Source organism: Thalassophryne amazonica, chromosome 16, assembly GCF_902500255.1.
Source record: "Thalassophryne amazonica chromosome 16, fThaAma1.1, whole genome shotgun sequence".
In the NCBI taxonomy this organism is placed as follows: domain Eukaryota; kingdom Metazoa; phylum Chordata; class Actinopteri; order Batrachoidiformes; family Batrachoididae; genus Thalassophryne; species Thalassophryne amazonica.
This window is the reverse complement of record NC_047118.1, coordinates 19,589,510-19,617,155: the sequence shown is the minus strand read 5'-3', so window position 1 is coordinate 19,617,155 and position 27,646 is coordinate 19,589,510. Positions and strand designations below refer to the sequence as shown.

The window sequence follows — 27,646 nt, the reverse complement described above, 5'->3', positions numbered from 1 at the left end:
ATGCTAAGGAGAGAGATTGTCCTGAACTGAGAGATTGTGGAGGACCTCTCCTCCTTCGGAACAAAGCATCCCTCCGCCAGTTTCCAGCTAGGTGGAATTATGCCCTTCTTTGTAAGAAGGTTTGCCTGGCTTGGGTAAAAAAATCACCTTGGCTAGTCTCCACAATTTGGGAACATAGTCATTAGCCAGACATGCCTGATACATCTTAGTTATAGTATTGATTAGCACATCCAAGCCCTTCTGGGACAAAGGTCCCAGTCTATATGGTCCTCCTGTGTTTTATGGTTGTGAGATTTTGAAGTTAAGTAGTGACCTAAGGTGACAATACGATGTCTTTGGTACTGGGTCTCTTCAAAGGATCCTTGGCTACTGCTGAAACTCACTTTGCTTCAACCGGTTATTTAGTGAGATTCAGATGAAGAGCGTAAATTGCATCATGAGTTAAGATCAGTTTTGACATTTTGACCATGTGGCACATTTCTCCAACAGGTATGATCCAACATGTGGGTGCTTCAGTGTTGGGGATCACAGCAACTGGAAAAGGCTGTAGAGACACCCATATTTCACCTGAATGCTGCAGATACAGATCTTCTTTTGAGAGGTGGGCATGGACAGGGGAGGTGATGGTCTAGTGGTTAAGGTGTTGGGCTTGAGACCAGAAGATCCTGGGTTCAAATCTCTGCCTAACTGGAAAATCACTAAGGGCCCTTGGGCAAGGTCTTTAATCCCCTATTGCTCCCGGTGTGTAGTGAGCGCCTTGTATGGCAGCACCCTGACATCGGGGTGAATGTGAGGCATAATTGTAAAGTGCTTTGAGTGTCTGCTATAAATGCAGTCCATTTACCATTTACCATGGACCAATTGTCTGCCTGGGAGATTCCCATCCATTCCATGGTGTGATAGCAGCAGTGATGCATGAAGCCAATGTATGCTCCTACAAACCCAACCTGACCCTTACTTGGGGTTTTTCCTTTATCTCTTCAATAGTATTTACATTATCATTCCTCTTTTACCCAGATACTCATCATCTCCTCTGTTCATGTGTCCAAATCACCTCAGTCTATGATCATGCACTTTTTTTTTAACAAATCCTTGTACTTTTGTTGTACCTCTGATTATCTGTTTTCTTTATTATTATTCACAGCATTCTCATTTTGTGCACATCCATCATTTCCCCCAATGAATCCTCTTCTCTGTCCACCTGTCAGTCTTTTTTTTATCTGATTCTCCATCTTTAGGTAACATTGAACCCAGAAGTTATGTGTGGAATTGCTGATAAAATATTTCTCAAAAGGAACTATGAGACAACAATCAATTTTGTTCAAACTTTCTCGAGTAGTTTTGTTTGGCCAGCAGGTGGCAGTAACTTTGTTTACCGACCGCCAAAATTTCAAAGAAAAAAGTAGTGGAGGAAGAGGAAGAATAGCCACGTTAAGTTTTCTAGCAAGCAAACGTTTTCTTGAAAATATGGTTTCACTCAGCGGAAAAAATGATGTATTTTTTGTAAGTTCTGTCTTCTGTTGTTATATAGCAACATAATCTATTTGGGGTTCATCCACAGATTGTATTAGCTTCGCCGCTTCCCCTTGTGGCTAGCTTAGCTAGCTAGTTAAAGCTTACCGTGTTTATATTCTGAACTCATAGTATTTTAATATTAATCCTGTATAGTTATTTATAGTTCACGTCAACAGTTCCAACGTTGCAGAAAGGTTTAAGTTGTTGCCTTAGCATTATCAAACGTAACGTGTTTCTTACTCTTTTAGGAGGACGACGATCTACCTTATGAAGAGGAGATCATCAGGAACCCATACTCAGTGAAGTGCTGGATGCGGTACCTTGAATTCAAACAGAATGGACCAAAATCCACCCTCAATATGATATACGAACGGGCTCTGAAAGAACTGCCTGGAAGGTAACACTGCAAATAAGATATTATGAGTTTCTGTGTAAACAGGATTACTTAGAAAAAAACAGATTAAATCATTGATTTTGATTTAAACCTGCCAGTTACACATAACTCCAAAATAGACCATGTGCAATGATGTCACACGCAACACGTGGTTACGTTTACGCAACCATAATGGACGGCAAGCTCTGTGTACACCACAGCATGACCGATGCCGCATTGTCAGTGGACGGCCAAGTTATTTTGTCTGATCTTGAACATCAGAAGAGATATTAAAATACTGACAATCAGTTTTGATCCCTACAATATTTCCCTCGAGACGTTCACCAGTTTTTTCAGTTTTGAGCGGAAGCCAGGCGTGCAGTATCCACACATTTTCAACTACTTTATCAATACTCCCATCACCCTAAACAGGAGAAACCCTGAAGGTGTATAAAAGTTTGGATGTCTACAGCTTCTTCGTGGCTGGATGGGTGCAGAATGTGGTCATACTCCAGAATGTACTGCGGTGCCAGCAGAGTTCCGGCGTCTCGCAGCGCATGTAAACAATGGCTAGCGGGGATGTGGATGCCGTTGATCCAGCGAGTTCATGGGAGATAATGATGATGACATGTTCTCTCAAGTTGAGAGGGTTATCTAGAGGAGATGCAGCACTTGTGATGGACTTCTGCCGTGCTCCGATGTTGTCTTGTTGTCCATTCTTTACAAGGTTTGTTTACATTGTGCCCTGAAACGGAACTCTGTTGAAACTAACCTCTCACGTGAGTCATGGACTGTGAAATGGTGTGAGATTCACAACTGCAAAACGGCGAATAGTCAGGAATACTGGGTCAGGTCGGGTGCCAAGCCTCTCTTCGCACAACAGCCACCCATTTTTCACACCACTCTTTATCAGCGGGAAGACGATAAGGAGCCCTTTTTCTGATGGCTCATGCAATCGCATGCATAGCAGTGGAACACCATGTTGATATAATTTGTACAGTCGTAAATAACACCCCCCCCCCCCGTTTCTGTTGCATTTAGACAAAAAGAGAACTTTGCGTCAAGAAGGGCATCCGACATAAAAGTTTTGCAAAATCACAGGTCCACCTCGGATCTGCTGTGTTGACCCACAGTGAAAACAAGAGAGCAGACAAAGGGACTTATTTTGTTTGAATGTGTCTGAAGCGATTGGACTACAAGTTAAGCAGTCATCCTCTACTGATCTGCATTGTATGCCATCAACTTAACATGCGTACATCTGTGTGTAACTTCTGTGACTTTTTTGTTCAGTCAAATTCTCAAACAAATTATTATACCTTGATCAGTCATTCCATACTCAGTGTCTGCCCACTAAATTTGAATTGTTTACCTTTCAGGTCTTGTTTATTATGTCCTACTAAACCATGCCATGTTTTGACATAGTCTTTACGCCATGCACAGAGGGACACTTCTGTTTCATAGTAGTTTGTGCGAACTTAACCTGAACGAAGTGGCTACAGTTACGTACATCCGTATCTTCTGCGGGACTGCTAAAGGTACGGAGCCGCATTACGTTGAACACAGCAGCAGCTGCAGCAGGACGCCTCAGCTCAGCAGCTTGAACAGCGCAGATCTGTGTAACTTTCAACACTAATATTTGGGAATGTGTGTGTGTCAGAGTAAGTTTAATACTTTCCTGACATAATTTAATGTAAATTAATTTTACTGGCTCCATATCCAGGTCAAAATGGCATTTTAACACATATTTGGAAGCATTTTTCTGAGTGTGTTCAGTCGCAAATCCTCATTGAAAATGCATTAACATCCAGGTACTTCATCAATATTTTGCCCGGTTAGGAGACGCCATATCGCTGTCCATGAAGGGACATTTTCGTTTGGTGTGCAGCATTGGGAGTGCGCTCTCTTGTTCTCATATACAGCTCCATGGGTTCACTGAAGATACGGACAATATACGGATGAGTTTTGAAGCCTTGCCGGATCTTTAGCCGCATATGGTACGGGTACGGACTTATTTGCGCATTCTGATTGGTCGGTAAGACACCCTCCGTATCTTTAGAACGGTCTCTGTAGATACGGGTCCGTACCCGTAGCCACGGCCTAACCTGAAAGTTATATTTTCTTCTTTGGCAAGTGGCCTGTGTAACAAAACTGAATAAATTTTGGACATCATCTGGTAAAATACCATGCTTAGCAATAAACAAATTTTTACTATTCTCTCTGGAATTTTTTTTGTTGACTATTCTAATGGCTCTCCTTTGTAGCAAATACAATGGCTGTGGTACTGTTATATGTATTTCCCCAGACTTCAGCACAATAACTGAAGTATGCGAGAATCACTGAGCAATACAGTTTCTCCCTTCCAGTTGGTATTTTGTCTGCAGTTGGCTGGAGTTTACGTGTCCCAACTCTTAATTGTACTGAGAACAGGGATTGAACATCAGCCAGACCTGGGAAGAAGAGACATTTCAATCTAAAACTTTATTGGGAATGTTGACTTATTGTACAGTTTATACTCAACATATTTTCTCCTCAATAACAGTTACAAGCTGTGGTACAACTACCTGAGAGAAAGACGGAAACAAGTCAAAGGGAAATGCATCACTGAGCCAGTCTATGAAGAGGTCAATAATTGCCATGAAAGAGCACTGGTGTTTATGCATAAGGTGATACTTGAATAAAACTGCACAAAAGTACAAAGTGATCTGTGAATACCTTTCTTGAATCTAATGCTTTTTTTATTCTTCATACCAGATGCCCAGAATATGGCTGGATTACTGCCAGTTCCTTGTGAGTCAGAGTAAGATCACACGAAGTCGGCGAACATTTGACCGTGCACTCAGAGCACTTCCTGTTACACAACATCCACGCATTTGGCCCCTGTATCTCCGCTTTGTCCATAACCTGCCCCTGCCTGAAACAGCCATCCGGGTGTATCGCAGGTACCTTAAGGTAAGGATATAGCTTTCATTTAACTCCAGAATTTAGGATATTATGTACGGGAATTAAATTTCTCTGTCGCTCCAATGGATTTTAGTAAACTGGGCTGCCAAAAGGCAGGGTTCACACTGAGCCATCCTGATGCAATCTCAAGGCTGGGCGCAAGATATAAAATTTACCATGTTCAAAAATCGATTTTAGAATGTCTGTCTTTTTTGCCCCTGCTCGCAGCAAGTCCCCGTGTCTGTTCCGGTGAGGGGGGGGGCTCTAGTGTGTTTGTGTTAGTGCTGTTGCGACACAGCGAGCAGAGTGCAGTTTTACAAACATACGAGGTCTGTCAATAAAGTATAGGTCCTTTTTATTTTTTTCAAAAACTATATGGATTTCATTCATATGTTTTTACGTCAAACATGCTTGAACCCTCGTGCGCATGCGTGAGTTTTTCCACGCCTGTCGGTGACGTCATTCGCAAAGGGTGTGAATACTTATATATGTGTGATTTCTTAGTTTTTTAGGCTTTTTTATTATTATTATTATTTTAATATATTACATTCGTCATGAAATGCCCCACACGCAGTACTATTTTCCATGTAAAGTGCAGTAATATGTACATTTGTGAGGTAGGTATTTGGTTGAATCCTCATGTGTTTGCTGTAAACTGGGATACACAGTGTAAAAATTGGTGATTGACATTATAAGTCGGTAGCCTTCGACAAATGCAACTATTGGTAATTTTTTTAAAAGTAGGTCAACGTTACAGGCCTTCGAACCCATGCAGAGTACTCCTCCAAGGCATGTACCCACCAAATATGAAGTTTCTGTGAGCAATAGGTGCCGAGGTACATTGCGGCTAACAAATTTCAGGCGAAGGATTTAACATTTGTGACCATTGGTGACCTTGAAAAGTAGGTCAAGGCCACCAACCTTCAAACCCATGCAAAGTACTCCTCCAAGGCATGTACCCACCAAATATGAAGTTTCTGTGAGCAATAGGTGCTGAGCTATGTTGCGACAAAGGATTTGACAGTTGTGACCATTATTGACCTTGAAAAGTAGGTCAAGGTCCCCGGCCTTCGAACCCATGCGAAGTACTCCTCCAAGGCAAATACCCACCAAATATGAAGTTTCTGTGAGCAAAAGGTGCCGTGCTACGTTGTGGCAAAGGATATGACAGTTGTGACCATTGGTGACCTTCAAAAGTAGGTCAAGGTCACTGGCCTTCGAACCCATGCAAAGTACTCCTCCAAGGCATGTACCCACCAAATATGAAGTTTTTGCGAGCAATAGGTGTCGAGCTACGTTGTGGCGAACGAATTGCGGCCGGACAGATGGACGGACGGACAACCCGGATGCTGTATGCCCGCCTCACGGTGCAAGCGCCGCGCGGGGCATTAAAAAAATTTTCAAGTTGTCCTGTCCACAGTTGTCCTGTGTGATGTGGTGAGTAGAATTTTGAGGGGGAAAAATGAATTTACACCATTTTGGAATAACGCTGTAACATAAAATGTGGAAAAAGTGAAGCGTTGTGAATACTTTCCGGATACACTCGTATCGTTAAGTTTACTTTTCTTTCAAAGTCTGCTCTGAGTGTCTCTGTGAGTGTCCTCACTGTGGTTAAACTAAAAACAGTTAGACCTGTGACGCAATACCAACAAACACTAACCCGTGCTCTGTACATAAATACACAAATTCTTGTTCCTGCTGAGGGGCAAATCAAGATAGAAAGAGGGTGTTGTTGGTGGTGGGGTGGATCATAAGATCATAAAGATCATAATTTTAAGAAAATGTTTAAATCAGTATTTCTCTGGGCCTAAGTTTTACTATAGTTCTGGACTAAGTTGAATTGATGAGCCATATAAAAACAAGTTTAGTTAACTTTTATGCATAACTAAAGTGGGATCTGTAGCAATATCTTTTTTATGTAATGTCTGTTTGGGGTTCTAGCTTTAAAAGTTATATACACCCCCCCACCCCCCCAATCACACTAGAAGCCGAATGCCGTCCAAATGAAAATTAGACCCACATTCCAGTAGTGTCAAGGTGCATTCAAGGATGTTGGACAGTATTCTGAGAGCAGACTAAACAGTCGGGCAAATTCCTGTGGCCACCTCGAATGTTTTGCACATGTGCAAAACATTTGAGGCGGAAAACTAACAAACAGCGGTCGAAGTGCAGTCTGACTGCAATGTAAATATTTATATGGCATGCAAAGCATTCTGATCGTGTATGAGGGGCAATTGGAAATGATCTGCCATTTCGGATTCTGAATCTATGTCACGTGACATACAAACCACCAATCAAATGACAAGGATCTATTCAGGTGTTTTTGTGTGTATATTATATAGAGGGGTGCACATAACTGGTACTTATCATGCTCGTGTGTTCTAAAAATCATTGATGCACAGCAGACAGCACACAGAGGGAAACACTTTTCCTACAATCTGTAATTGCTTTCCTCCTATGAAGTGCTTCCCTTGTGTTTTCTGCTGCACATCATTTATTTTTAGCATGCACAAGCACACCGAGTACCAGTAATTTGCCTATATGTATATATATATATATATATATATATATATATATATATATATATAAAAACACTAAGCATTTATAAACTGATACACTAGCCTATCGTTATCATCTGGCATATTGCATATTGCTGAATAGTACTGGCTCAATATAGTGGTAATGCAGTTGAGAATATACACAGAAACAGTGCAGTTGAAACTTAAACATCTATGCAGTACTGATGGTGACACAGGTCCCAAACAATCAGTGTCAGTTTTTGATAGTGTTCAGTTCTCATAGGGCACTATAGAACCTCTCCTTATTCCTGTTTGTCCATGATAAAATGGGAACAAAGCATTTGCCCCTGGGGGAAGCAGGTCAAACAGCTCATGTTGAGGGTGGAAATAAGTATGTTTGCTCCTCTACTGATTTGAGAGCTGAATAAGTCCTCCAGTGGACAGTAAGTAGCCAGTGATCCTGCGGCCCATATTGGTGACTCTCCAGTTCAGTAGCTGGCATGCCATTCTGATATGCAGTTCTTCAGCACACACTTGATGGAGTAGCAGTAGCTGCTTTTCCTGCAGGTTGTTTGTCTTTGGAGTCCTCAAGGTCTTTAAGTTGATGTGGAGCAGGGACACAAACATGGCTATCTAGACTCCATTTTGTCCCCATTTTGTCCCTTTATGCTGTTAATTGTCACGTCTGCTATCTTTCAGTGTGACCTAATGGACATATTCTCATTTATACATTTCTATTCTGTTTATGTGTACCTAACAAGCATAAAAAAATGAATTGCGACTCACAGATTATGCCCCACTATAGATGCGGCCATATCCTATTGTGTAACAGCCACGTTCAAATAATTCCCTGTCTATATATATAGTAACTGTGAGTTAATCTGACACAGTAAACATGAGTGCAAGTTAAAGTCCACAGTTTAACTGTGTGATCTGCTACACTGACGTTTAAAATGAATGCAAATGAGGTGTAAAGTCACCTTTTGCATCCCGACTGAGTCTGTGCAGATGTGTGCATCAAATTGAATGTGTGAACGTGATGGAGAAGACGTCAAAGTCATGCTACTGCGTTGCTATATCATCACCAATCACTGGTGTTTTTCATAGTATACTACACCCCTTTAGACTGATGTATTACCCTGGAGCAGGAAAAGAATAAAAAAAAGTGTCTTCCATCAGTTTACAATGTTAGTGGATCTGGGAGGAGAAATTTCAATTGCTCCACCTATATTATTCAATTTAAACAGAATAATGTGTAAATTAAATCATAATTAGGTGGTGGGGCAGGGCCATCAGCTGTGTGTGTGTGTGTGTGTGTGTGTGTGTGTGTGTGTGTGTGTGTGTGTGTGTGTGTGTGTGTGTGTGTGTGTGTGTGTGTGTGTGTGTGTGTGTGTGTGTGTGTGTGTGTGTGTGTGAGAGCTCTCATAATGTGATGTCTGCTGGCTCTGCTGTGCAGCTGTCTCCAGAGAATGCAGAAGAATATATAGACTACTTGCGGTCTGTTGGCCGCCTGGATGAAGCAGCTGTTCGACTTGCAGCTGTTGTCAATGATGAAAACTTTGTATCCAAAGAGGGAAAGTCGAACTACCAAGTAAGACTTCACACACAGATCTATCTGACTTGCCCAACATGTTTTTGCTAAGTTGTGTTTATTTGTTGTTGTTTTTTTTTTTTTTGCTTCTTATTTTGGGGTAACAGTTGTGGCATGAGCTGTGCGACCTGATCTCTCAGAATCCCGATAAGGTGACCTCTCTGAATGTAGGGGCCATCATTCGCGGAGGCCTCACACGCTTCACAGACCAACTTGGCAAACTTTGGTGCTCCTTAGCTGACTATTACATCAAGAGTGGCCACTTTGAGAAGGTATTTTTTATACATTCCAGGACTTCATATCAGAGTAATCCAAAACAATACAAAATACTAAACCGTACCATATGTTGAGTCTTAATGTGTGTTGTCCCTCTCAGGCCCGTGATGTTTATGAAGAGGCCATTCTCACTGTGGTGACAGTCAGGGATTTTACACAAGTGTTTGATCGTTATGCCAAGTTTGAGGAGAACATGATTGCTGCCAAAATGGAAACCACTGCTGAGCTGGGGCAGGATGAAGATGGTTTGTAGGACTTGTTTAAAATGACCAGCTTGCTTTGATGTTATCCGACTGCAATATGTGTGGGTGTATGTCTGAACATAAATTATGTGCTTGCTACTTGATACATATGCTGTAATGAAGTTAAATGTTGTTTTTTTTTTTTTCAACCATTAATTAAATTCTGTTCCTGATTTAGAAGTTCTATGTTTTATCAAAACTTTAATGTGCCTGAAAGCTTGATGGCCATTAGACAGCTCAAGTGTGTATTGTTACTTTTTTCAATGTGGATCTCTTTCTCTCTTGCTCTCTCAGATGACATCGACTTGGAGCTTAGGCTAGCACGCTTTGAACAGCTGATAACACGGCGCCCTCTTCTGTTGAACAGTGTGCTACTGCGGCAGAACCCTCATAATGTCCATGAGTGGCATAAACGGATCAAGCTATATGAGGGCAACCCACGGCAAGTGAGTTTTATGCCCTCTCACTTTACATCCTGTTTGATGGCAGAAAAGGTGCATGGTCAGTTTGGCCTGTCTTCAGCCTATTATTAGTGTTTCATAGTTTGAGTGCTATTCCATCACAATGGCACAAATGTCATGAAAAATAACCCACATCAAATTTTGCTTCAGCTGTTATCAGTGTAAACATCTTGGTATCAAAATTCACCACTCACAAAATTCAAGGTTCATTTTTTGTTGTTTCAAATCAAACCCAGTGCTAAAAGTGTTTTCATAGTCCTGTTAGCACATTTGCTACATGCACAAAATTTAAATTGTTTGATGTCTTGGCAGGATCCATTACATATGGTCAGTATAAATATATGTTAAAAATTGACTTAAATTCACAAAGTAGAGCCTGTAGTTTGTTAGTGCCTGTTCAAATTTACTCATGAGATCTTGCTCAACGTGTCTTTGGCAGATCATCAACACATACACTGAGGCTGTGCAGACTGTGGATCCAATGAAGGCCACAGGGAAGCCTCACTCTCTCTGGGTTTCCTTTGCAAAGTTCTATGAAGAAAATGAGCAGCTGGATGATGTAAGTTAATGAAGACTGCTTATTGTATTACTCCAAATATCAGTTTCCCTAAAAATTTCTTTTTACTTTTCTTATGATGTGTATTCTTCCTGTCACTCAGGCCAGGACTATTTTTGAGAAAGCTACTAAGGTGAACTACAAGCAGGTTGAAGACTTGGCCAATGTGTGGTGTGAATATGGAGAGATGGAGCTACGCCATGAAAACTATGAGCAGGCGCTGCGCATACTGAGGGTGAGACATTGTGTATTATTGTCATTCACACTTAAGATCACCAGACAATTAATTTACTAGTACAGATACCTCTGTCATACAACACAGGCTTTTTATCTAAATTGGGTAGCAGGCGCTGCTCCCCCTTACTCTCTTTGTGTGCCCTCTTACCGAATTGCCGATTAATCCCGAAGTGGCATGCTTCTTAAACAAAATGCTTATCCTTTGCCAATAAAAATAAATTCAAAACGTTGAGAAATCAATTTTTTAAATAAGGTCTTCTTTATTTTGTTTGCTTCTGCTTACCGCCGGCCCCCCTCACTCCTCACTTCTGTCGCTGTTCCTGCTGTCTGCAGGAGGAGGAGTCAGCGAGCTCTGTGTGTGTCTGCATCACTCTGTCTGAAATGTTTGGAAAAATAAATGGAATTTGTTTACTTACCATTTTCTTCCAAACTAGGAACATAAATTTTAAAACGTAGAGCGGTAAATCACTGTCTCTGTATCAGATCAGACCGCATTGCATGCGCATTTAAACAGACAGCATGACCAATTTATTACAGAGTTGACATTTTGTATGAATTGGTGTAAGATTTCACAGATGGGATGTTTGGTGATGACATGCCATAATTTGCGGAAAAAGTAAACAAACTCAAAACAAAATGTGTGGCAGTGTGGCATGACACATCACACAACTAGACAAAAAAAACAAGTGCTGCAGAGTAAATTCACCCAACTCTGACAACAAGTGCTGTAATCTCATTCAAGATGTAGTATAGTGAAAAAAGAAAGTTTACATTTACACCCTGTCTCATGGTGTGATACAGCTCACAGATTAAAGGTACTATATGTACATTTTTTTAACAGGGCAGCAAACACCATATCCATCAAATATTAATGTGTTTTTAGTATTTTACTTCCCCCATCACACATACACCGATTGAGAACGAATTGAGTCAGAATGACACATCTGGCCACAATTGGGAAATATTGACTTGCAGTCCGAAGACCAATGGACGGCAGTTTGTGAGCATCTACATATTTGGTCCCATTCACTCAGCTGTCCTGAGTGTCTTGCACATGTTCAAATCACTCTTGGCATCATCTAGATGGAACGCATATCTGGTGGCGGTCTATATGCAGTTTTTGCATCATTTAATCGCAGTTTACATATTCTGATAGCATCAAAACAGCATCTCAAACAATCTGATCGTGATTGATTGAGCTCTGAGATCATTCGGTCACAGAAAGCCTGTCGATATGTTATGCCACGGATGTCCACCTCCACTGGACCCCAGCCAGGGAGGCCAAAGGAAATGTTAATATGTAATAACATGTATGTGGCACACATTTATCATATACCGTGAATGTGAACAGCGCACAATCAAACCGAAAGTACCGTGTGCCGCTACGCCTCTCTGTGGTCTCATGCACAGTAATGCGTCATATCACTCGTCAGGCACGGAGCTGAACGGATCTCACCGCTGTAATATGCATATTATTACCTGATCACTATCTAAACTCTGTCGGAGGTGTGATGTGGAACTGTATCCCACGCCGTGACAACGTTATCAAACTTGAAACTCACCTCTAGCACGAAACTACGATCCTTTCACAGGGCAGAGCGCACAGGAACCAAACCACAGCCTGTAGTGAAAAACCTCACCTCGGCTGCAAAAATTAAATCCCTTGTGATAATCCAACTGACATCAGGGTGTATAGAGTTGTGTTGTGCTCCTGAAGTAAGCAAAAAAGAAATTAAAGTTTGCTGGAAAGGCTGCATCTGATGCATGGTGTGACTGCTTGGTCCACTGCCAGCAAACTTTCAGCAACGGTGTCCAGTGGCGCGCATGTGCGCCCCGTGCACGCTCTTAGTGGCTCATGCAGTCTTTAGGAACACACACAAACAGCTAAGTGCTAATTTGAGCCCCACACGTGCAGCATGTGCACACGCGTGCTACACTCTCGCACGCACTCACTCCGGTCCTGTGTTTGCCATCCAGACATTTGGACATCGGGCAGTCTTCAGCGCCTTTTATGCCCGTCTGACAGCAGTCTGTGTCATCTAAGCTGTTGTCTACATGCGCTTTGGATGCCATCGTGCAGGTGTTGATGAGGTAATCTGGCTGCGTTCTGACACTGCTGACCACGCCTTCTTTTCCTCCTGAGGGTGTCCAGTGATGGTAATATTTGGCATTTTGGCCTGGTTCCTGCACATTCTTGCTATGTGTGACAGGGGCTTACATGTTAATTATGACTAATATATAACATCAAATGACATGAAATGCAGCAAAATCATGAAACTGACTCAAGTTGTGGCTCCTACAATAGATTAAAAAAAATCCATAATTCTGAAAGTCCTTAATCCCCTATGTTTCTGTGAAGGCTCTCAGTTGACCAGGTGGTTTCCACAGTGGAGAAGCTTGAATCTTCGACTGGACTGGGTTGCTTGACGCGAGTTTCACTTGTAATCGCAGATGCTTCCTCAGCTAAATTTCTTGCTCTGGTAGTCTGACCTTCTGTCTTGACTCTTGTAGAGAAGAATAAATTATAACTTATTCTTCTCTACATGTCTTGACTCTTGTAGAGAAGAATAAATTATAACTTATTTGTAAAGTGCTTTGAGCGTCTGATGCAGATGGAAAAGCGCTATATAAATGCAGTCCATTTACCATAAAAAAATACAAATCTTTTAATTATTACTAAAAACGATCTTTTCCTTGAGTAAATATGACATTGACACCACATGACAATGTGTCTCTGAAAGATTCCAGTTGTGGTAGATCCGATTTCTCTCTCTCTCTCTCTCTCTCTCTCTCTCTCTCTCTCTCTCTCTCTCTCTCTCTCTCTCTCTCTCTCTCTCTCTCTCTCTCTCTCTCTATATATATATATATATATATATATATATATATATATATATATATATATTGGAATCACCGGCTATAAGAAATCGGGAAAAAAAATTGTGGCAGTCAGTAACGGTTACTTTTTTAGACCAAGCAGAGGGAAAAAAGTATGGAATCACTCAATTCTGAGGAAAAAATTATGGGATCATGAAAAACAAAAGAACGCTCCAACACATCACTAGTATTTTGTTGCACCACCTCTGGCTTTTATAACAGCTTGCAGTCTCTGAGGCATGGACTTAATGAGTGACAAACAGTAGTCTTCATCAATCTGGCTCCAACTTTCTCTGATTGCTGTTGCCAGATCAGCTTTGCAGGTTGGAGCCTTGTCATGGACCATTTTCTTCAACTTCCACCAAAGATTTTCAATTGGATTAAGATTCGGACTATTTGCAGGCCATGACATTGACCCTATGTGTCTTTTTGCAAGGAATGTTTTCACAGTTTTTGCTCTATGGCAAGATGCATTATCATCTTGAAAACTGATTTCATCATCCCCAAACATCCTTTCAATTGATGGGATAAGAAAAGTGTCCAAAATATCAACGTAAACTTGTGCATTTATTGATGATGTAATGACAGCCATCTCCCCAGTGCCTTTACCTGACATGCAGCCCCATATCATCAATGACTGTGGAAATTTACATGTTCTCTTCAGGCAGTCATCTTTATTTATCTCATTGGAATGGCACCAAACACAAGTTCCAGCATCATCACCTTGCCCAATGCAGATTCGAGATTCATCACTGAATATGACTTTCATCCAATCATGCACAGTCCACGATTGCTTTTCCTTAGCCCATTGTAACCTTGTTTTTTCTGTTTAGGTGTTAATGATGGCTTTCGTTTAGCTTTTCTGTATGTAAATCCCATTTCCTTTAGGCGGTTTCTTACAGTTTGGTCACAGACGTTGACTCCAGTTTCCTCCCATTCGTTCCCCATTTGTTTTGTTGTGCATTTCCGATTTTTGAGACATATTGCTTTAAGTTTTCTGTCTTGACGCTTTGATGTCTTCCTTGGTCTATCAGTATGTTTGCCTTTAACAACCTTCCCATGTTGTTTGTATTTGGTCCAGAGTTTAGACACAGCTGACTGTGAACAACCAACATCTTTTGCAACATTGCGTGATGATTTACCCTCTTTTAAGAGTTTGATAATCCTCTCCTTTGTTTCAGTTGACATCTCTCGTGTTGGAGCCATGATTCATGTCATTCCACTTGGTGCAACAACTCTCCAAGGTGTAGATCACTCCTTTTTAGATGCAGAGTAATGAGCAGATCTGATTTGATGCAGGTGTTAGTTTTGGGGATGAAAATTTACAGGGTGATTCCATAATTTATTCCTCAGAATTGAGTGAGTCCATATTTTTTTTCCCTCTGCTTGGTCTAAAAAAGTAATCGTTACTGACTGCCACAATTTTTTTCCTGATTTCTTATAGTGTTTCTTAAAGCCAGAAAGTTGCCATTTGAAATTACTTTAGTTTTGTGTCATGTCTGTGATCTGCTTTTTTTTCTACAAAATTAAACAACTGAATGAACATCCTCCGAGGCCGGTGATTCCATAATTATTGCCAAGGGTTGTATATATAGGGCAACACGGTGGCTTAGTGGTTAACACTGTTGCCTCACAGTGAGAAGGTCATGGGTTCAATTCCCGCCTGTGGCCTTTCTGTGTGGAGTTTGCATGTTCTCCCCATGTTTGCGTGGGTTTCCTCCCACATCCAAAGATGTGGGTTAGGTGGATTGGAATCTTTAAATTGTCCGTAGGTGTGCGAATGGGCGTGAATGTGTTTGTTTGTCTGTTTGTGGCCCTGCGACAAACTGGCGTCCTGTCCTGGGTGTACCCCGCTTCACGCTCTATGACTGCTATATTTAGACCGCTCGTGTGGTCGCTCTGCTCCCTCGCCATAGCAGTTGCCCTCATACTACATCTTTTGTAGAACGACCCATGCAACATATGTCTTTTGCTTGATCCAAATACAGAAAGCTACAGCCATCCCATCCAAGAAAGCTGAATACTTTGATGCATCTGAGCCTGTCCAGAATAGAGTCTACAAGTCCTTGAAGGTCTGGTCCATGTTGGCTGACTTGGAGGAAAGCCTTGGCACCTTCCAGGTATGGCTATTGTGTTTATTTCCAGGCAAAGTTGTGGTTTTTACTATTTTTTTTTTTTTTTTTATACCTCTCTGCTCTGAAGCTCAAGACAGTGATACACAGCAGGTAAACATGAAAATATCTGTGTGTGTGACACTTCACTCTTTGTGGGCTGTTGAAGTTGTTTTCTTTTTGGTGTTAATCAGGGATGCGTTCTAGCTCTTACACCATTCAGCACTTGGCATAGACAAGTTGTTTGGTAGGGTTGCAGTTAGGGCTTGAAATTAATGTCCTGGGAAGCATGAACATAACTTTGCACAAAACAACCACATATGGGAATATAAACATTAGTTTGTCACCTGAATTAATTTTTTTTAAGGCGCGCGATACGCATACCACACATTGCATGCAGATGAATAATAATCACATTAGTGTGTTCCTCCAATGATACGTGCTCGTGAGGCGCACACAGCCATCCCTCCAACCAAAAAAAGTGACTAGGGAGATTGCAGAAGTCTGGTTATTTATTTTATAGATCTAAAAGTACCTGACCAATAAGCAGTGTAATGTAAAATGTTGTTTTTATTTTGGAGGAGAATAATAATAAAAATAATGTTAAAAAATAGGGTTTGCAGTTGGGCTTGATTAAGACCAGTAAGTAAACCTTTCTGGATTTGCCCATTAGTTGTTTTTGGAAATATCACACATGTTGAGTAATTCACTTACCTTGGCATTGACGTCCATGTTTCTGAGTCCTCTCAGCCTTTCAGATTGAGAGATGCCTGAGAATAGTTGGGGAAGTCACAAGGTCCCGGCACAGATGTGTTGGGCAATACCAATGCCTTTACAGGAGAACAAAAGTCCAAGTATTTAGGGTCCTGGTACTTCCAGCCTTACTGTGATACTTGGATGCTAACGAGTGACTTTAGACTAAATGTCTTTGGAACAAGGTCTCCAGAGGATTTTTTTTTTTTTTTGGTACTGCTGGAATGACTTTGTGTCAAACGAATGCTTTTTTTAGGGAGACTCTGATGGGGAGTGTCATTTGCATTGTCAAGGAACGTCTGCCACATTATGACTATAGGATTAATTTCTTCGATCATGATCCAGCACACAGGTGCTTCAGGGTTGAGAACACCAGGAACTGGAAAAGGCCATGTTTTACCTGGCTCTTACTTTTAAGAGTTTGGGATGAATTTCTTGTTTGCCTGAGTGGTTGTTATTCATTTGCTTAGTGTGCTAAATGTGGCGATAAGCAGCAACAGTGTGTGTGCTCCCTGACCTGACATGTTCACAGTATTTAAATGTCATTTCTTTTTTATTTTATTTTTTTTCTTCCTTTTAGTCTACAAAGGCAGTCTATGACCGGATTATTGACCTTCGCATTGCCACACCACAGATCATCATGAACTTTGCCATGTTCCTTGAAGAGCACAACTACTTTGAAGAGAGCTTCAAAGTAATAATACACTACTGCACAATTTCTCTGATATTTAATGTTGGTATGTCTTCCTGCCTTGCTCAACATAATGATTCCTGTTATCATTCTAGGCGTACGAGCGTGGTATTGCTCTCTTCAAATGGCCAAATGTTTATGACATTTGGAACACTTACCTCACCAAATTCATTGGTCGTTATGAGGGCAAGAAGCTGGAAAGAGCACGAGATTTATTTGAACAAGCCCTGGATGGTTGTCCACCCAAGTTTGCTAAGAGTAAGTACCAGATATGCCCTAGAATTACAATGGAGATGTATATGATATTTTGTCCCCCCCATGTGTAGAAATTTTTTTTTTTTCTTGTCTGAAAGAAAAATTTTGTTTTTGAACCTAATATCATTAAGAAATCATAATTGATATACACATTAAAGTAAGTAAGTAAGTCCCTTCGGCTGCTCCCTTGTTTGCACTTGGGGTCGTCACAGCAAATCCAAGGTAGATCTGCATGTTGAATTGGCACAGGTTTTACGCCGGATGCCCTTCCTGACGCAACTCCACATCACATGGAGAAATGTATATTACTGTTTAAAAACAATTTTCATGAACATTTTTAAAACGTTTGTCCTAATCTAGATTTAATTGTGGTATTCTGGGATATCATGGCAAAGTTGTAGTGCTCTTGCATCCCATCTGGAAGGTGTTCAGTTCAAAGCCATCCTTGCCCTTATTTCCATGTACATCTGGTGTTGTCAGGAAGTGCATCCAATGTAAAACTTGTGCTGAATCGACATGCCACGTAAGCTCCAGTGACCCCAAGCAAAAATGGGAATACCAGGCAGAAACATTCTTTGGGTGTATAGGACATCACAACTGTTCTTCGCCACAGCATGTGAATGTGCCACCAGAAAATGTTTTCAGATCATTCTTCTCTACAAGAGTCAAGACTTGTAGAGAAAATGTTTTCAGATCACATACGCATTTCAATATTGAAATGCGTATGTCGTCAAACATTTTCTGGATTAGTGAGGTGACTTTGTGTACCAAGTTTCACTTTGATACACAAAGTCTTGACATTGCATGCACCGCACATGGGCACACACACACAGAGTCAAACAGTTCCTATACCTGCCCTGCCTTCTGTGATACAGGTAAAAATCATAATAAACACACTGATGGTTTAGCTATCTCAATACTGTTTCAAACCAGATTGATTTTGTTTTGGTGTACCACAGTAAACTGAATTCCACTTGGGAATTGTGTGTGTTTGTCTCTCTCTCCTCTCTCTCTCTCTCTCTCTCTCTCTCCTCTCTCTCTCTCTCTCTCCTCTCTCTCTCTCTCCTCTCTCTCTCTCTCTCTCTCTCTCTCTCTATATATATATATATATATATATATATATATTTACATTTACAATGCAGTGTGCTGATGTCTGTCCCCAACATTGCTTGTTTTCCAGCCATTTACCTGCTGTATGCTAAATTGGAAGAGGAGTATGGATTAGCGCGGCATGCCATGGCTGTCTATGAAAGAGCAACGCAGGCAGTGGAAACGGATGAGAGGCATCACATGTTCAATATCTACATCAAGAGAGCAGCTGAAATATACGGGGTCACATATACCAGAGCGATTTACCAGAAAGCTATTGAGGTAACGTACATGTAGAATGATAACGACCATAACATACAATTTGGTGTTACATATGTCAACATGTCGCTCTTAACCTCTTGCCTTGAGTTCAGGATGAGTCAATATTACAAGAACGTGAGAGGTGAAGCGATCGAGTCCAAAGTTTTTCCTGATTGCTGAATCTGAAAAACATGCTTTAAAAGCAATGACTGAAACAAACATCATGCCGAAAAGTCACAGCAAATCTTTAATGCAAAGATGTTTTGTGTAGCACCTCTCCTTATTTTCCAAGTCAAGACTAAGTGATATGATCACAAACCAGTACGGGGTCACATACTACTATTTTGTCAATCATTAAAAAATCCAGTTACAATACTTCAGGTGTTTTTGACAAATAGTTAATAAGTGAAGAATTTAAAACTTGCTTTTAATAGACAAGAACCACACAGTTCATTGTAAAAGGGGAGGAGGCCATTGGAGAGCCAAGGCAGGACACCCATTGTTAGTGCAGCCGATAACTGACAAAAAGCTTAAAATGGTGATGCAAGCACCAAATTTGGCACACGTACTCCTTAGACAATACTCTTTTGTAAAAGCACATTAGCCACCTAAATTTTCAATAGGCAGCCAGGTAGGGGTCAATTGAAGAATTACACAGGGGTCAAAATTTAAAAATGCTCCAGTCATGTTGAAAGGTATTCCATATTATTTGTCTGATCATAAAGATTCCAAAAAGGTATAGTTTGGACTATCTGTGAATGAATGTTATGGAGTTATGGGGTAAAAACAGCAAGAATGGTGACAAAGGTCAATTTCAATTTGTACAGGGGTCAAAAGTTAAAGTTGCTCAAATTTTTGTAAAAGGTGAAGCAAATTATTAGTTGAGTGAATATGGTTTTAAAAAGGAATAGTTTGCATCATGTATCATGCTTAGTTATCATGTTACAGGGTAGCATATGTCTTTTATTGCTTTCTTTTGCACTACCAACACTGTTTACACTGCTTACTTCTTTGCACAACCTACACTGTTCACATTGTGTACTGTTTACATCTGTGCTACCTCCTCACTACTGCACTACTACATTTACTCCTCCGTCATATTCTCTGAGACTGGATGCTGCACTTGCACACAAATTTTATTTTTTATTTTTAGTTAGTAGCTTTTATTGATTAGTCCATTGTTCTTTTATTTACTTAACCCGATTTTGTGTGTCTGGTGCAAAGTGTGTGTCTTGTCTAATGTGTAAGCTGCTGGATGCCTTGAATTTCCCCTCTGGGATCAATAAAGTATCTATCTATCTATCTGTCTGTCTGTCTGTCGCACGCAACACAGTCAAACCCAAGCACGCAACACAGTCAAACCCATTCCATTTATTAATCCTATTAGCTCAACCAGTAATTTGCACCACGTTTTACCCAAATTGGAGCAACGTTAACTTTTGACCCCTGTACAAACTCAAATTGACCTTTCTCAGTGTTTTTGCTGTTTTTACCTCATAACTCCATAACATTAATTCACAGATAGTCCAAACTATAATGTAGGTGGCTAATGTGCTTTTACAAAAGAGTATTGTCTAACGAGTACATGTGCCAAATTTGGTGCTTGCATCACCATTTGAAGGATCCCTCAGTAAATATTCATTTATCTGCTGCACTATGTCTGTCGGATTAAACAATTACAACCTCAAAACATTCTTGCATCACTTTATTTATTTTCTAGTAACTTGGAATCATCATGAAATGTCACATTATGATGAGGATACATTTCAGTATAATTGTAGAATTTTGTGTTGATCAAGGTCCTCCCAGATGAATATGCCAGAGACATGTGCCTGCGTTTTGCTGACATGGAGAGTAAACTGGGAGAGATTGACCGGGCCAGAGCCATCTACTCCTACTGCTCAGAGTTCTGTGATCCAAGGGTGAGATCTTCTTACATCAGTCTTTTTTTGACTAGACCGTTACACTTTGTTATCCGTTGGCTCTCATATGACACCTTCGCTGATGTACAACTTGTTGTTTCAGGTGACTGCTAAATTTTGGCAGACCTGGAAAGAATTTGAAATCCGCCATGGAAATGAGGACACTATTAGAGAAATGCTGAGACTCAAACGCAGTGTCCAGGCCACATACAACACACAGGTCAACTTCATGTCTTCTCAGATGCTGAAAGCCACAACAAGTTCCACCGGCACTGGTGAGACATGTTGACGAAACTTTATCTTCTCGGGCAGTTTCCAACAATGTACTACATCCAAAGAGACCAGTTCAGATGATTTTTTTTCACCCCCAATTCTATCATAAAGTTGGGTTTTAATTTTAAAGATCAAGTTGATTCATCCTGAAGGAAATTATTTTGCCAGAGTACAGACATTAAACAATAGTTAGTTTTGATAGGTATGTGACAGACATTTATCATATAGCAAGGAAAAATGTAAAATATTCTGGTTCCAGTGTTTCAGGGTTGATTTACTATTAAGATGCCATAATAGGGAAATGGTGTGGACAATTTTAAAAAATAATAGTGACAAACTGACACCCTAACGTGTGTGAAAAAAAAATTCAAATCAGTTGATTAATAGTGTTTCGGTTGAATACACACACAGGCACAAACCTGATTGGAGTTACGTACATTTTGAACAATCATAAGTTTAAAAATGAAAATGATCAGCTCTTGTTAATGGCCAGTATGAATTTGTCTCGGAAGTCATATTGCTTTTTGTAACTACATCCAAAACCGTAAGAACTTGACTTGAATAAGAATTAATGTGGTATTGTGCAATTTTAATGTTTCTATGGTTTCACTATTTTATATTTTTTGTGCTTATGTCTAGTGTCAGATCTTGCTCCTGGTCAAATGGGGATTGATGATATGAAGATGTTGGAACAAAAGGCACAACAGCTTGCTGCAGAGGCTGAGAAGGACAAACCAAAGCCTCGAGAGAAAGTTCTTTTTGTCAGGTCTTGTCTGTTTTTTAATCTTAATCTAACCAGACTTCATTTTTCCCAATTTAGCAACCCTTGTGAGGTTGTCCAACAGAGAACACAAAATGTTCTAATGGGCTCTCTTTGCTGGTATGACTGTCAGGCTTTGCACATGACATCACAGGTCACGTGCAGGGCGGTACCACCCATAGCTGCAGGTCAAGTTTACCCAGTCACAAAACACTTGGCTGTGAAAACATCTCAACTCCTCTTTCCTCTGTTTTTTTTTTTTTTTTTTTTTTTTCTGCCATTTTTTCTGCTATTACACCATGGTTAGGGTTACAAATAGTAAGTTTTGAAAAAAATGTACCACTAAAACATTGCTCCTTTTCTTTAAGGAAAGCCACAGAACCACAAAAAAAAAGAAAAAGAGTGACCTGGATTTCTCTCCACAAACACACAGTAGCACACAAATAAAGTTAATGATGAATAATATCACAAAGGGTAGAGTTAGAAATACTTAAATAAATAATAAATGCACCACGAAAACATTGCTCATTTTGTGAAGGAAGCCACATGCTATCACTAAATGCTATTAGAAATATGCAAGTCTGCAGTCCTCAATTCACTTATTAAGTTCTTATTAAGCACTTGCACGTGCGGTGAGAACAATGTATGTCGCTCCAGGTTCACTTTCAGGTTCAGAGATGATGAATTTATGTCAAAGCTTGTCCAAAACGTTGTAGTTTGTAAGGAGTTTCTCCTGTAAATAATCCTGGAAGCCCTGCAGTTGACCTGCAGCATGGTGATAGGGAGTGGCCTGGAAGTGGCCAGGTCACGTGTCTGCAAAGCCTGTACTGTAATACATAAAGTGTGGAGCACAAAGCCCCCTGGTGGACTGTCAAGGTTCTGCAGGTGGGTTGTGAAAGGTCATTAAAAATAAAAACATTTTATTTTTGTAATACACTTAAAATTACCCAAAACAATTTGATTATTTTTAAAAGGTAATTACAATATACGTATATAGGGATTAAAGTTCTCCATCGCTATAACGGATTTCCGTCAATTGACCATATATGACAGGACTTGACCCCCTGACCGGGTCCCTCAGGGTATTCTGTGGGTGGTTCTGTGGGAATATGGGATACCTGATTCGCTGCAACATACGATTCGGTCTTTATAACTCATATTGCACTGATCCCACATTGTCATTGTCCCATATTGCAGATGTCTCATACTGCACATGTCCCATATTGCACATATCCCTCTAAAACATCAGTTAACATTTAAAATACCCAACTTAAAAACCTAGTTAAAAACAAATATTGCATATGTCCCCCTTGTTCTAATTAGAGTAATGCAATTGTTTTGACTGGAGCTTGGGCATGTCTGTTCAATTCCGTAACGGCTCTAGGAAAGTCTTGTAGTCTGGGCTTTGAAGGCCCGATAACGTCTGCTGGATGGAAGCAAAGAAAAAAGGTGGGCTGTGGTGTAATTATGTTTGGGATTTGGCTGCTGTAGCATTATGTCACTGAAAGTTGTGGAACTTGTCTGATTCTCTGCATCTACCCATTCAGGAGTGATACGTCCCTCAGCGAGCTGGCTGAACTTTCTAAACAAGCTAATCCTGATGAGATTGACATCGATGATGATGATGAAGCTGATGAAGACCAAGGTCCAGAGGGTGAGTGACAGGTGTATACAGTTGTCACCTGAAGAGTGAAACATAAATGCAGTGGTGGTGTAAACTGATGTCCATATTCTTGTGATAATTGTTTTCTTCTCTTGGTCTGTTGCAGAGGTGCAGCTTGAACAGAAGAGTGTTCCCTCGGCTGTCTTTGGAGGTCTTAAAGATGACTGAAATGTGGCAACAACAGAATTTTGCAAACAAAAATTCATTGGAATATCCCCTGTAGTCATATAATTGGTTATGTGAATTCTAAATAATTCTGTAAATATTCACTTATAGTCTGTATATTTTAATAAAATCTGAGAGATGTACTTGAAAAGCAAGTGATAGTGGCAGCATATTTTCTAGGTCAGTTTTTGTGTTACAGTAAATGTATTAGTCTGGTATTTTTTTCAGTGTTCAGCTTTAATAAAGTGGCCTCTAATAAGTACTAGATACTAAATATTAATCCACAAGGGTTAAATATTTAACAAATAAATGTAAACATTAGACATTCCTTGAATATACTCATATATATATATACTCGTATCCTTCCCACTGTCGCCAAGTGCTTGCTCACGGGGTCGTTTTGACTGTTGGGGTTTTTACGTAATTATTGTATGGCCTTGCCTTACAATATAAAGCGCCTTGGGGCAACTGTTTGTTGTGATTTGGCGCTATATAAATAAAATTGATTGATTGATATATATGAGCAATGTTTCAAAGTATATGTGATGCAGCTCCGAGCTCTCAAGAAGGGCACCACTTCCTGAAACTTGTACTGTCACAATTACAGAACTGTACTTGAGGCCTCTGCAGAACTGGCGCAACTGAAACAATGACTGCATAGAATTTTTAATATGGTAACACAAAATTTATGCTCCCCCCAGCCCCTGTTGTTTATGGGGAAAAAAAAGTGACAGATTATCAAAGGAGACATCCACTTTAAAATGCAGTGACAGAAACTGCATTTAAAGTGTACCTGTAGTGCATTAAAAAAAATAGCTATTTAAATAGTCACTATTAGTCAATTAGTCAAATGTTGGCTACACAACCTTGGTATGGGTCATACACTGAAAACCTTCCCCTTGTTTAAGGAGAATACGATTTCCCGTGAGTTATGAAATTATGTAACTATACATTATGAGTGTTTTAGAGCTATAAATCTGTGTAGAATGTGATGAATAAGATCTATATAAACCCCAAGGCCTGTTGGTATCGGTACTCATCTCCAGATTCCATAGCATGAAGCAGATGAGAGTCCTGGACTGCCCTTGGACAGGACTCCAGTTTGACGCAGGTTACTTCTCCAGTCAAAGCTGGTGCCCATTTACAGCTGGGTGGACTGAGAATGCAGATTAATTGTCTTGTCAAAGGACACACCAGGACATATTGGCAGTCCAATACCATTAGTGCTACACCGCCCCAAACTGCAGGTTCGCCTTCACAGTCACACAGGAAGCCCACATCAGTTATGACACGGTCATGTGGCGTACTCAACTGGGAGTGATGCAGCACGTGTTGAGGATCCCAGCACATGAAAAAGATCAAAAGCACACCCGTGAATCATCTGGCTGTGGTAAATGACTGCTTTGGAGAGGTGGGAGAGAGTCTACAGCTCCCCCTGTGCAGAACGCCAGGCCATCGCAGGTTGGTGCTCCTCCAGCCTAGGCTGGTGTGCATTTGAAACTGGATAGACTGATACAATACAGATATGTCTTCTCCATGTGGGCTCACCACTTGCAGGGAGTCTGTAGAGGGTCTGGTGCTATGTTCTTTTGGCATTGAACAGGGAATATGTGCAGTTTGGGAAATTTGAGTTTAAAGTTTTTAACCAAGGTGTATGTAAACTTGTGTCTGCAATTGTACATTGAATTAAACTTTATGTGTGATGTAGATTTAACCTTTTTTGATGCTAACTACTGCTTTAAAGAGTTAAACTGACATAACACCGAAAAAATAGTGAAATAGTTTCTTGTGTAATTAGAATAGTTGAGAGGTGGTAATCCTTTTAGGAAGTTAGTGCACAGAGAACTTTCCAAACTTTTCAGCTACATCATGTGATGGGGAAACTGCAGCTTTGTTTTTCCCCATTGTGTGGCGTTACTCCAAACACACCTCACGACTACACAGAACATGTCAAGTATCTCAATGGTGATCTTGACAATTTTTCAGAAGTGTACTTTTCTTGCATAGATTTGCATGACTTTAACAGGATTGCCCTGATTACAGTGACGACCATATCCAGTGCCACAGATGTTCATTTTATTCCACGCTGTTGAAAAGGACAATTAAAATAGAACCCTTTGAGCATGCTGTGATTATACGTTTTGTTCAAAAGTATAAGGAATATTCATCCACCCTCATGCTGTCACTGTTTCAGCTCTTAGAGAAGCTTTATAGGAAACCGGTTCATCAGAACTGAATTACCTTCTTCCTCAGACATATATTATACAGTAATACATAATTTTAATTACACATTTAAATGTTTACCTGTCTATATAAGTTCTGCAATAGAGTAGTGAACTGTCCAGCATGAGTCCCGCCTTTTATCCAATGATCACTGGGATATCCCCCACCACCCCTATGACTCTTAATTCAAGTAACTGGGTCTAGAAAACAAATTGATGAACATATAGTGCAGGAGGTAAATTGGTTCATACATTTTCTGTACCACTTGCTCCAATTAAGGGTCGCAGGAGCTGTAGCCGGGTGATTCTTAGACTACGGGCACTTTTATGTCCCTTGATCATATTTTATGAAAAAAAGAAAAAAGGAAATTTCACACTTTTATAGTTATCTTTACGATGAAAGTGTTTGAAGAAATTTGTCCTAGTAGTCTATGATGACTTTTTCACCTTTTTTCAGCATCATTATATGCAAATATTGCCGTTTTGTGCTTGTCCCACACCCAGACTTATGATCTTCAATGATAAAAATGAATAGTAAACAAACGTTTTTTCTAATGTTTTAAAATATCTCTGAATAAAATATCAGTAAAATAATCAAAACATAATTGGGGTATTCAATGTCATACAACTGTTGTGATTTTTTAAACAAAATGTAGTTGTCCCCACTATTGCCGTAATTTCCACCACAACAATAATGTCCCTTTAAAAAGTTTGTATGAAAGATTGTGTGGGTAGTTTCTATGGAGATAAACAGTAACATCAGAGCACATGTATATAGCGCCAAATCACAACAAACAGTTGCCCCAAGGCACTTTATATTGTAAGGCAATGGTGTGGTGGAAATTACATTTACAAGGCCAATAGTGCCCGTAGTTAAAGGATCACCCAGCCTATCCCAGCGGTCATAGGGCAAGAGGCGTTGGACACCCTGGACAGGATGCCAGTCTATCACATGGGCACATATAGACGGACAAATACATTCACACTTATGGTCAATTTAAAGTTTCCACTTGACCTACATATCTTTGTATATGGAAGGAAGTTGGAGCACCTGGAGGGAACCCACTCAAACATGGGAACAAAATGCAAACTCACACAGCAAGACCCTGGGTGGGAAGTGATCCCGTAACCTTTGTTCTGTGAAGCAACAGTGCTAACCAACAAGCCACCATGCTACCTCAAACAAGGCATTGCTTCAGTAAACAAAGATGGCAATGTCACAAAAATATTTACTGTATATTATAATCTTAAATGCCAATCTTTCAAATGTCTAATCTTGTAATACTTATGTATTGCACTCAACAAGAGGTCAGGGTCAGCTACACAACAGTCCTGATGGATTTATGGTTTTTGCCTGACGAAGCCAACAGAACATTATCTGCAAAAAGCAGAGATGCAACTCTGAGGTCACCAAATAGGAGACTCTTCAATCCCTGACTGCACCTTGCAATACTGTTCTGTAAGCAAGGGAGATGTTTAGGGGTTTTAAACCACTATTACCTGAGGGACTCTTTTAATTTCAGTGGTACGTTCACAACACAAACAGTCATCGAGCCACATGTTGGATCTGTTCCTCCCAGCAGTCATAGGGTGAAAGGCAGGGTACACCCTGGACAGGATGCCAGTCTGTTGCAGATTCTGGGATATCGCACTTTAATTTATGGTGTTTTAATGCCAGACAAACAAAGTAATAAAGGAGGACTCAGAGGGCAAGGTCATGTGACCAATGGAAAGATGATATATGGCTTAGGTTTACGTAATAGTAACCATGGATGTTTCTTTAATCATTTTCCTCAGGATAAAAATTTACTTTGAATTGCAAAACTGAATTGCAACTGACTTGCACTCTTTCTACCAAGTTTGCTTCAAATCAGACCAAAAGCCTTCAAACAGTTTT

At 40.3% G+C, this 27,646-nt stretch overlaps 1 protein-coding gene across 1 annotated transcript; it reads left to right on the top strand.

Annotated features, from left to right (window-relative positions):
- The first annotated feature begins 1,385 nt into the window (after positions 1 to 1,385).
- Positions 1,386 to 23,678, top strand: xab2 (XPA binding protein 2). Its single transcript, XM_034190709.1, has 19 exons — positions 1,386 to 1,503; positions 1,764 to 1,912; positions 4,428 to 4,551; positions 4,640 to 4,837; positions 8,804 to 8,938; positions 9,046 to 9,210; positions 9,315 to 9,459; positions 9,751 to 9,902; positions 10,357 to 10,476; positions 10,577 to 10,708; positions 15,573 to 15,704; positions 17,029 to 17,142; positions 17,235 to 17,397; positions 18,575 to 18,765; positions 20,544 to 20,666; positions 20,770 to 20,941; positions 21,579 to 21,705; positions 23,247 to 23,353; positions 23,469 to 23,678. The coding sequence occupies exons 1-19, from the start codon at positions 1,468 to 1,470 to the stop codon at positions 23,528 to 23,530; spliced, it is 2,547 nt and encodes an 848-aa protein (XP_034046600.1). The 5' UTR covers positions 1,386 to 1,467; the 3' UTR covers positions 23,531 to 23,678.
- The last annotated feature ends 3,968 nt before the right edge of the window (positions 23,679 to 27,646 follow it).